The sequence below is a fragment of the Syngnathoides biaculeatus genome, chromosome 11, assembly GCF_019802595.1.
Source record: "Syngnathoides biaculeatus isolate LvHL_M chromosome 11, ASM1980259v1, whole genome shotgun sequence".
Taxonomy (NCBI): Eukaryota; Metazoa; Chordata; class Actinopteri; order Syngnathiformes; family Syngnathidae; genus Syngnathoides; species Syngnathoides biaculeatus.
In genome coordinates this window covers 30,678,794-30,690,091 of record NC_084650.1, presented here as the reverse complement: position 1 = coordinate 30,690,091, position 11,298 = coordinate 30,678,794, and the positions used below count along the sequence as shown (strand labels likewise).

At 48.0% G+C, this 11,298-nt stretch overlaps 1 protein-coding gene across 1 annotated transcript; it reads right to left on the bottom strand.

The window, feature by feature from the left end:
- Nucleotides 1-2,946: 2,946 nt before the first annotated feature.
- On the bottom strand, nucleotides 2,947-7,007 carry LOC133508831 (T-cell leukemia homeobox protein 3-like). Its single transcript, XM_061835288.1, has 3 exons — nucleotides 6,057-7,007; nucleotides 5,029-5,266; nucleotides 2,947-3,139 (listed from the first exon to the last, which is right to left on the bottom strand). Exons 1-3 carry the CDS (start codon nucleotides 6,409-6,411, stop codon nucleotides 2,950-2,952), a joined length of 783 nt encoding a protein of 260 aa, XP_061691272.1. The 5' UTR covers nucleotides 6,412-7,007; the 3' UTR covers nucleotides 2,947-2,949.
- Nucleotides 7,008-11,298: the final 4,291 nt, after the last annotated feature.

The window sequence follows — 11,298 nt, the reverse complement described above, 5'->3', positions numbered from 1 at the left end:
GAGTTTGTGCTCGGCCGCTGTCTGTTCGAGTCTCGACGTCGTGCCAATATCGAATTCCGAGTACTGTTTGTTGTTTGTGTTTCCGCTGCCGCTTTGTGTCCAGTCGCAATTGTAATTTGTGCGGGTCGTGAATTTTGGGGCTTTTAACGATCTCCAGAACGTGCATGTGTGTCCCGACGTCAACTTTTGCTTTGCCTGAATATTGAAAGCACGTTTACTGCCGCATGGACGTATCTTCATATTGTTTGTGTCGTGTAGCAAGTAAGAAGCCTTCAAATTGGCCTTTCCAACGTACGTGCTTGACCCGAACTTTCACTGTGACGGGCGCGACAAAGTGAAAAACGGAGAAAAAAAAAAAAAGACACTGGTGTGTCATTCCAGAAGCCATTTTGTCCGAGAGCTGTCGTTGGAACTTTGAATGAGCCGCCCGCTGGATGCGCAATCACCGCCAGGGGAATTTAATCGGAGATCCAGCAAAAACTTTTCCTCGTGGATTTTCCAGCAACAATGCGACACTCCAGACGGAAAGGGCTCATTATTATTTATTAACATTAGAAACACAGCAGTGACCATGTGAAGTTCCGTCCAAACAGCAGTTGGATAGTTTTTCTTTTTGTCTGCTATGCTGACATTTTTTTTTTCAGTTTCGCCTGTTTACTGCCAGAAGAGCTGAAATGACGGCGCTCGGACGGCAGCTGGAGAAGGCGTCGCGACCCCGAGACGATTTCCAAATTTGACCCCGACCGGGTCTTCTCCGTTGAGTCAGTTGAACAGTTTAACGATGCCTCGATGGTCCGGACTGGTTTGACCTGATGTGAGCAAGTGCAACGGGGAAAAGAGTTCGAGGCCGCAGCGGCGAATGAACGGCTTCCTTCCGGCAGTGAGCGAATCGCGCCCGCGTCAGACTGCAAGACAAATGTGAGCCTTCTCCTTTGCGCCGCGTCACATCTTGCATATTTCGGGCAGACGCTGGCAACACAACACCGTAGTGGCGCCGTGGCTGGACTTTGTCCTGTCACATCAACCACCGGCAGAGAGGCCAGGCCTTCAACGCCATCGGTCACTGCTCGTCAAGTAACGCGCTGGCCTGCTGTATTATTGGGGGGGGGGGGGGCAAAAAGAGGAAAAGCATGCGGTGGTCGTCACCGAGGCTCGAGGGGGACGTTCATTCAAGAATTGCTTCAGGTCTCTTGACGTACTTTTAATAGGACAAGCAGGCCGAAAACGTCGCGTAGCCTCGCAAGCTAGTACTGGCACTAGCGGTTGTACGTAAACACGCCAGCGTTCAGTCAGCTCATGCTCGAAAGCGTCGCTAAACGTCGGTTTGTGCGAAAACATGGCCATGCCAGATTTTGCTTTTGGCCGTCGGGGGGCCACATCTTTGGTGGTGGATGATATCACACCACGAGACGTTTTGTCGTTCCCCGGGAAGTCGGACGCGATCGCTAATGGGGCTTGAATCCTCCGGTCCTATCGAGGCATCGGAGTCGGGCCTAAACCTTGAATCTGTGTACCCGAACCAGGCCTATGCTAGCAAGCGCTTTGGCCACCCCCAAATCATTTTTCCCTTCTCCTCGGCTCGGCTGCGCAATTTTTCAAACCGCTCCTGAAAAACGGAATCCCGCGTGTCGACGTTGCAGCTCATCGCGTGGGCGGGACGACAATCAACTTGTGTGCATTGAATTCTTCTATGGAAATGATAATATCCACCAGTAATCCTTTTAAGGAACAATTGTGATTTTAATGCTTCATTTTGACATGTCTTAAAACCTTTTTATGTAGACTATGGTAAAAAAAAACAAAACAAAAAAAAAAAACATTTGTATCATTCAAATTGTTATTCACACAAAAGTACAAAAAAAGAACACTGTACATCCCTTTCTGGCCCGCAAAAAACATATTCAAGTCCTTACGAGGACAAATAAACATTCACCATGCATCACTTCATTAGCATAAAGTCTCGTCTATGCTCATTTTTTTTCAACTGAATTTCTGCTGCCAGATTTTGTGTGCAGCAAATGTCATCCAATCCACGAGACCGTAAGGAAATGGGGCAAATCCTCACTTAACCTCGGCCGCAGCCCGGCTGGAAGTGCCCTGTAATCAAAAATATATGCTGTATATAAAGGAAAGTTTCATTTGCTCAAGCAGCGTAGCTCCCCTCCATTTTTGAACAAGTCTTTAATCTTTACCTACCTTTAATCAAAGTATTTGATCGATACCTCACTGTACACATTCTGTCTGCTGGTGACACTTAAAAGAAAGATGGTAATAGGAAAGGAGGATGGAACCGTGGCCCAGCTGTAAAGCGTTGGCCTAACAGCTCTGAGGTCCCGGGTTCAACCCCGGCCCCCCGCCTGTGCCTGTGCCTGTCTGGAGTTTGCGTGTGCGGCTTTTCTCGGGTTTTCCCTCCCACATCCCCAAAACATGCAACGTTGACTGGAGACTCGAAATTGTCCCGTCAGTGCGAGTGCGGCTGTTGTCTGCCTCCAGTTTGCGTGTGCGGCTTTTCTCGGGTTTTCCCTCCCACATCCCCAAAACATGCAACGTTGACTGGAGACTCGAAATTGTCCCGTCAGTGCGAGTGCGGCTGTTGTCTGCCTCCACGTGCCCTGCGATTGGCTGCCACTGACCCGTTGAGGGTGTACCCGACTCGTTGACAGCCGGGGTGGGCTCCAGCACTCCCGCGACCCTTCTGAGGATATGCGGCTAAGAAAATGAATTGGATGGATAGGAGAGGGAAGAAAACCAAAAAGTACGGGATGAGACGGAAAAGGCCCGAGAGGTGCAAAATGTCGTCCCAGGTTTGCTCGGCGATTGACGTCATCGCCCCCCAAACCGTGCGAGCTCCCACTTGGCCCCTCCAAAGTCGTCCACGCGCTTCCCGCGAGTTCAGCGGCGCTTTTCCCGTCCTCGCCCAGGAGAGCTCGATGCGCCCGGGGCGTCTTTCTATTCCCTGCCGTCGTCGGCCCAGGGCTGCAGATTCTGCAGGGCGTACAGCGAGGAGTTGTGCGCGCACAGCGGGTCGGACGCGGCCGAGTCGCCCTGCAGCGACTTGTGCAGGGCGGACTGCTGCAGCTGCAGGATCAGCCGGTTGGCCTGCTGGCGCTCCGCCTCGCGCTCCTCGGCGGTCTGCCTCCTGCGGCGCGCCACGCCAACAACAACAACAACAACAACAAACGAGCACGTCACACATCCGGACGTCACAGCCGAGGCAAAACCTTTCCTTTCTTATTGAGGTCATGATTGGGGGACAAAGGGCGATCCCGCTAGATTGTCGCCAAATGGATCCCATTCTTACCCGTTACAAAATGCGCGCACAATTACAAAGTGACGTTCACATTTGAAAAGGCTCCACTCGCCTTTTCCAAGTCAACGCTCGTCATTGGTTCTCCTCGGTCACGTGCCGTTGACACATTTTTGCCAAATCGAAACTTCACGTGGGCGCTTTTCTTCTCTTTGAGATTTTGGAAGAGTTGAACTCATAGTTGCTCTTTTTCCAACAAAAGAACTTGAACAATTTCAATTTCAGCTTTTCGGATTGAACACTGACTAATTCTCCTTCTCGCATATCAAGTGAGATTGTCTAAATTGTGCAAGTTTTTACATTAGGACAACGCAACAACCACATTTTTTTTTTTTTTTTTTGGTATTTACAATTTTTCACGTTTTACTGTCAGTTTATTGTATGTGTAAAAAAAAATAAACGTGTCCTACTTCCAAAAATAGTCACGCATGGTTGGAATCTACTTTATATAAATACGTATGTATTCTTTTTTTTGAGGCAACATCCAAGGTTCCCGGCGCTGCATTAATTGAAATTGAAGAAAAGTCATTCAAATGTCACCAAGTCTACTACGTTTGAAAATGTCATTGAAGCAGTGACTACATTTTCAACTGGCTATCTTGTAATCACAATCAAATCAAATCCATTTCCGGTCATCTTCCCAACACAGTTTAGCCGGCACGAGCGCACATGGAGCCCAAAAAGTGCCCTTGTGTGGGCATTTATTTAAGTCCTTGGATTCGGTGAGAAAACTTCAATTTGTTTGGGGGATCATCACAGGCACTTGACTCACATTTTTATGACTTTGAATGTCTTTGCATCGTTCTGAACACATTTCTAAGAGGATGTGTGCACTTGTGTAACCACGTTGCCTCAGTTGTTACTTACCATCTCAACCCTTTGATTAGTACAGGTTATGGATTAACTAAAAGAGAAAAAAAGATTTGGAATCAAATATTGTCTATTTTTGTATGGCATTTGAACAGGGTGCGCAGCCTTTTTTTTTTTTTTTTTTTAGCTCCTTTGTTAATGGTTGTTTTACTGACCGTATTGATGAGCGAAACAAATACATAAATAGCACTACTGTATTTGAGTCAATAGTTTGAACTATTTTGGCAGTTCGTGCTCTCTTTTTGTCTTAAGCACAAAATGTCTGTGGACATAATGTTAACGTTTGGTCAATAATTATTTTTCTTCACTTATTTTTAAGTACAATCAATCTATATGTCTGTCTATTTTTTTTTGTCTATCTTGGCAAGGACATTCGGCTTTAGAAGTGGATTTAACGCCCTTACGTCATCCCCATTCGCAGTTCATTATTTTTTAATCTGTCAAGACAATTATTTTTATTGACGTCTTTATTTTCGACAAGGCAAATGCCTTTAGATAGATTTTTGAAGGGTTTTTTAAATATATATAATCAGAAAAATGTGTGTGTAACAGGTCAAGTTGTGACGCGATATGACCATATCTGGTCATGTACTCACTGTGGGATTTTTTTTTTTTTTTTTAAATAAAGTATACATATATATATTTGTTCTATGGCTCGGGCATGTAAAGTTTATGTGAAATGTAAAATTGTTTCTCGACGTTGAATTTCGCAATCCCGCAATCCCGCCGCAGGCTTTTTTTTGTTCCGGGTCAACAGGTGGACGAAGCGGAAATTGTTGCCACGTCAAAGGTGGCTGAAGGCGGCTGCTTTGGAATGAAATGGCGGCCTTGAAACGCAAAAGCAAACTGACCTCCACTTGGTTCTGCGGTTCTGGAACCAGGTCTTGACCTGCGCGTCGGTCATTTTGAGGCTCTTGGCCAGGGCGGCCCTCTCGGCGCTGGCCAAATACTTCTGGCGGTGGAAACGCTTCTCCAGCTCGCAGATCTGCACCCTGGAGAAGGACGTGCGGGGCTTTTTCCTTTTGGGGGGCGTCCGGTTCTGGTACGGGTGGCCTATCCGCCGCGTCACGGAGAACGGGACCAGAGCCGCTGGATGAGGACGACAGACGGCAACGCGTGGTGAGCGCATTTTACGCTACGTTCGGCATTAAGAAAAACAAACAAAAACAAACAAAAAAAACCAACAACAATTTCCGTCATAACGGTGGCGCACATTAGCAGGAGGCAGAAGAAAAAAAAAAAAATACACACACACACACACACACACACACACACACCACACACACACACACACACACACACAAAAAGACAGCGGGGGTGGCGGACTACGGCAGAACTCATAAATTTCAATTGTTCTCATTAGGTCACGTGTTTTTTTTTTTTCATTTATTTTATTTGCTCAAATCAAGCCCAAGACTTTGACGGAAAAGTATTACCATTTGGTTTTTACGCTCCACGTGAAATATAAATATCTTGAAAAGTGAGGGAGAGAAGAGTTGAAATGCTTTGACTAAGTCAAATATTGCTACTCCACTCCTTTAAAAAAAAAAAAAAACAGAAAACTAGTAGTTGCGTTAAAAAAAAACATCCGTTTATGAAGCTGTAAAAAATTCAGTTTTAATTTTCCTTTTGTCCATTTTTTTTTTAAATGTTTCGCCCCGGATGAGTCAAGTTCTATTTTAACCTTTTATTTGAAACAATGAAGTGCGGAAGGCCCAAACTCCAGACGTGTGTCGTGCTTTACTATTATTATTATTATGATTATGAATGTCCAATTACAGCACACGCATCTCTCTAGCTCGCGCTCTCTCTTTTTAAAATATAAAGCTATATGTGTATTTTATTTTTATTTTGGGTGTACGTAACCCGTCCGGCCTACCGGATATCCTGTCTTTGGCGAAGCGGTTCCCGATCCAGGGGAAGCAGAGCCCTCCGAAGCTCTGCAGCGGGTGCTGCGGTCCCGGTCCCGGTCCCGGGGCGGGAAGCGGTCTGTGGGCGGGCACTCGGATCACCCCCGGGCCGCCTCTGTCGCCGTACGGGCCCGGCGCCGCGTAGGCGTGCGCGCCGCTCCCGGGCGGGCTCGCCGAGCGGTAGCGAGCCTCCCCGCCGCTGGCTTGGCGTCTTCTCCCGGGTCCGGTGTCGGACTCCGTGCCGGCCCCCAGGATCTGGTCGATCCCGAAGCTGATGGGCTCGTGCTGGCTCGCTTTCGGAGGTGGACTCGGCGCTCGCTCCATCGCGGCGTGGTTCCACTTCAAAGTGGATCTTTCTTTTTCTTTTCTTCTCTTTCGTTCTCACCCCCCCCTCCCCCCCGTTCTTCCTTCCTGTTTCGTGGGGATCTCAAGAGTGGCTCGAGGAGGGGGAAGTCTCCATGGCCGTCTGGTGGCGGTCAGCGAGCCTCTTCTGGTGGCGTTTGTTCAACTTTGATGGTGCCCCATCATCCTCCATCCTCCATCCTCCCTCCTCCTCCTCCTCCTCCTCAGCGGCTCCGTCGGCCTCCTCTCCTCGTGCTCGCCTTTCATTGGCTGGCAGCGCCGTGACCGATTGAATGCTAATGTGGCTTGGAAGGATGAGCAAAATATATCTCGTAAAAATAAGCTCAAGTGGTGTCCAAGTCTGTTTGCGGCGTCGCAATAAGATGGAGTTCGTGCATGACGTGGAACGTGCACATCGCAGCATGCAACTGTTGCAAAATGTCACTTGCGGGCCACGGGATGCGTTCAAATCACCACCGAGTGGCGAATTTAGCTTGGCACCTTTTTCAACTCGTTTCACCTCCATCGCAACGGAAGCGAGAATATCTGTCTATCTATCTAATATCTATCTATACTTGTTCCAGCGTGCATCCCAAACTGTGCATTAGGATGACTTTTCCGCTCGTTTGCAGCATTTGATTTGCACAAAGGTGGAAAAAGACATTTTGGCTTTCACGCGATGGAGGCAGCGTTTTATTTGACTTTCCGCCATGATGATGATGATGGAGTTCGTCTGACACATCCGAATTGCGGCCCTTCAAGACGTAGCCGCCTTTGCACTGATGAAGTGCCTTTGAGCCCCGACGTCCAATGCGAAATCGGGCCCCAAACCCCACCGCAGCAGGCAGCGCGCCCCCCTCCGCAAATCCCCTTCATTGGGTGCACTTGGCCTCTGATGTCTTTTTATTTGGAGCACTTTCATTCCTCACTCGCAAACCACGACGTGGAGATAATAAGAAAAGAAAAGAAAAATTGTCATTCTTTTTCATCTCATTTTGTCAAGAGCACAAACGACAATGCTTGATCAGAGAGAGAGATGGTTATTATTATTGTTTTGCTTTGAGCTCGCCCGATTCACACTTCGACCAACCAACTTTTTGGGTGCATTGCAATTTTTGCTTTTGATTCAACGATATCTTGATTTATCGCCGTTATAGTTTATTGTCTGACTGCATTGCATTTGAGTTCCATTTGGTCCACCGAAGGGGTGCGAAGTACCGTCTGTTGAAATATTGCGAAGGACGAAGTTTGCATTCGACGGACTCGCTGGCGTCGTTCAGGTGACAATTTGGTGTCTTGTCTTACGTCGTCCTGCAAAGATATGAAAGATGCACATCACACTTTGGATCAGACCGTTTGATTATTTCATTAACCAAGTTGGTTTTTTTTTTGTTTGTTTTTGCGAGTGCGTTCAAATTGTGTGAATCTTTTTTTCCCCCCAAATTCTTGGGTCAAATTAATTGGGCTGTTTTGACCCGGTTCGTTGGGTTATCAATTGACCCCTATTTAATGAATGTATATTTGCCCCCCCCCCCCTATCATTTGGGTCAAAACGAATCCAAACCGGGTTCTTAGTTTTCACTCAACGGTGTGCAACAATTATGATTTTAGTTGTAGTTGCATGACGATGTGCGTGCGTCTCCATTTTGCTTTCATTGAGTGGTGTGTGTGTGTATGGGGGGGGGGGGGGGTGTAAAGAGCGAGCAAGAAGCGATCCGATCCGAGCTGGGCCGAGGCCCGCGGTGTTTGCTCGGCAATCTGGACCGCAGACGGGTTGCAGTGCGTGAGCGCTGGCCGCCTCTCGCCGCCATATGCCGGCTCACCGGCGGCGCCGCACGCCAGACAATTGGCCCGTTCAAAGATGGCATCACTTTGTTTGGAGGTGACATTTGTCGAAATAATCCCACCTCGAAACGGGGACACGGCCGCGTCAATAGGGGAGGGGGGGGGGAAGCAGACTAAGCGTTTGACCGGATGCTTTTTCGTGTTCCTCCGCGACGAAAAAAAAAAAAAAAAAAAAAAAAAGACAAATGAGAGGTCGACCTGATCCGCCGTGTAATCCCTTGTAATCTGGGATTAGGAGATGTCGAGGCACATTCCTCGACAGCGAGAAATGGAAACTGTGTCGTCGGCCCCGAAATGCAAGAAATCTTTTTTTTTTTTTTTTTTTTTTTTTTTTGGCGCCGTGAGGACGCAACGGGGTTTTGGGAGCCGGCCTATAACCCGCCAGCGGCCGCTTGCTCTTTTGACACGCAGCAATTAGAAAAGATGACGCCAAACGTCCCCAAAAGAAATGACAACAAAAGGATGCGATTTGTTTGAGAAATGACCGCTTGATCTGCATAATCGGGGCGTGCGCGGGGCTGCAGCTCGGCACCCGCGGCTGCCTTTTTATTGCTTGTCTCCTCAGCGTTATCAATTTCACCGGCGCCCCTCACTTTTTTTTTTTTTTTTTTTTATATATTCTTTTCAGAGGGGTGGGGGGGGGGCAGGCCGGCTGCTTGTGAATAATGAATGACACGCTTTTATATTGTCGCTAAAGTGCCCGTGATGTTGGAATATGAAAAGGCAGCGGTAAGTAATAGTGCATTTAAAGGGGATGTAGTGTGTTACGATGATGTCAAGGAGAAGCGCCGAGCGAGATGGCAAAGCGAGAGATTGTTTTATTACAATGAGACGAGATGACTTTGCCTCGCAGCCAAACGGGGGAGCAGTTAATGAAACTTTACCGCAGCTAACGATTTCCCCTCCCTCGCTCTTAAAACCGCCCTTATGAAATATTTAAACTCTTTAATATAGGTAGTATTAAGCCCAAAGACTTGGCGCACGGCATCGGCCTATCTGACAGCATTTACAAGGCTGATGATTCCTTTTAAAATGTTTTTTTTTTTTTTTTCTTCCCTTCCCCAAATGGGGTAAACAAAGCTTTACGGTCCCAGCAGCGTCGAGCAAAAAGTCTTGGAATAAATCACATCACATTGAGTGCAATAAAGCCACAACGTGTTTTACTGCTGCAGGGACTTGATTTAGTGGAATTTACAGGGTCCTTCCTTTTCCTTTTCCTTTTTTTCCTCCTCCTCCTCCTCGTTGTTGTTTTTGTTCTGCTGAGATGGAGGCGGCGGTGGGCATCGTCTTTCATATCGACAAGCTCACTGGGATTGTTGCATGAGTTGACAGATATGGAGCCCACCCACCGTCAGGGACCACCACCACCACCACCATCATCATCAGCATCATCATCATCAGCATCCTCCTCCTCCTCCTCCTCCTCGTTGTAAACATCTGACGACACTCGTCAAACGTCCCGTTGAAATCAGGACACTTCATTAGGTACGCCTGTCCGGTGACGCGAGCGTGCCGAATTGCGCTCAATTTTCTTTGCGGAGAATTTGGACGAATTATGTTCCACCAAATTGATCACATGACGTTCACCTCATCCATCCCATAAATCTTGTATATACATGTGACCATATCTCATCGCCACGGCCTTGTCCTCTTCTGTTTCGACAAACGTTTGAAGGTCGCTGCCGAGAACGTGCGCAGAGCCTGAGAACCGTCACGTTCTGTGTTGACATTTCACTCGGAACATTTTTTGTTTTTTTTGCACCATTTTAGTTCTACGAATTTTCGGGTGGTGCAAAAAAAAAAAAAAAGAAAAAAGAAAGGGCAATTAGTGTTTAGTATTGGTGCGTGAAGAGTGGGAAGATATAGAAGTTGAATTAGTTCAGTGACCGCAAGCTCATTAAACCAAACACTTGTATCTTAAATTCTTTCTCCCCTTTGAAATGAAATAAAATGTAAACCTTTTCCAGTGTCCTCAGATTTTTTTTTTTTTGTAATGCAGTAGGAATACATTTGCCTTCTCTTCCATATTGTGAGGGGCTCAGTAACGGCAGAACTTTTTTGTTGTTGTTTTTTTTCCAAAATACGGAGCATAAAGAACGACTGTCGTCATGTGCTGTTGCACCATTTGTTTTCACATGCCCATTGCTTGAAGCATTTTTGGCCTTCCTCGTTTGCCCTTCCATGGCTTTTCGCATTACGCGCTCACCCGAAAGCAGCAGGCTCGTTGTTTCAAACGTTCAGTGCCTGTAAAAAGCATCCCGGATTTCGCACAGTGGAAAAAACGCAGCGGAAACAACAACAACAACAACAAGAAGATCAAGTTTGAGTGCGCGCCGTGCACACAAATCAGCATAAAGGACACGAGCAGGCATATTTATTGAAGCGCTGATCTGTCGCGCGAAGGAACTCCTCGTTCGGCCTGTCTGATGGTTGAACGCATGGCTGCCTCTTCACGCTCGTTAAGGGGAAGGCAGCGAGAGGGGAGGATGCAACCGCACGGTCACAATTGAAGGGATGCGCCGGGACGACGAGAGAAAGCATTAAAGGCCTGATGATAATTGAACACACGTTTGGACAAGAAGCTTCTCGTTTCCTCCCCCCCCCCCCCCCGTTTGAGTTTGAAATCTTTTTGGTCAGTGCAGGCGATATTTGCAGTTACTGTATATGGGATAGCTTTCCCAAAAGGGGGCTGATGCACGGAAACGTCGGCGGGAGACGTGTGCTGTTCGGAGCAGCTGAGTCGCCCCCCAGGCCCCCTCCCGGTCTGGGCTAATGCGCTAATTCATTGGCCGAGCTCCCCTTTTCTTTCTCTCCGCTCCATGAAAGGCCGCCGTTCCACCAATTCGCTGCCGCCTCTTGACCTCCTCACCCCTCCTGTTGCCTGCCCACGGGGCGCTCGTGCAGGGGGGCGGGGCAGAGGACCAGCTGCCGCGAGCCGGAGTGCGCCGGTGCCTGGCAGTGGGGGCCGCACTTCAGCCTCCTGCTTGGGCGGGCCTTCTGGACCCTCAGGCTTGAGGGAGGGGG

What these genes read in the sequence shown, in the direction of transcription:
- LOC133508831 (XM_061835288.1), bottom strand. Translation starts at nt 6,411, where the DNA reads ATGGAGCGAGCGCCGAGTCCACCTCCGAAAGCGAGCCAGCACGAGCCC. An exon ending in CGCCAAAGACAGGATATCCG is followed by an intron (nt 5,267 to 6,056) that starts GTAGGCCGGACG and finishes GTCCTCATCCAG; the next exon opens with CGGCTCTGGTCCCGTTCTCC. An exon ending in AACCGCAGAACCAAGTGGAG is followed by an intron (nt 3,140 to 5,028) that starts GTCAGTTTGCTT and finishes GGCGCGCCGCAG; the next exon opens with GAGGCAGACCGCCGAGGAGC.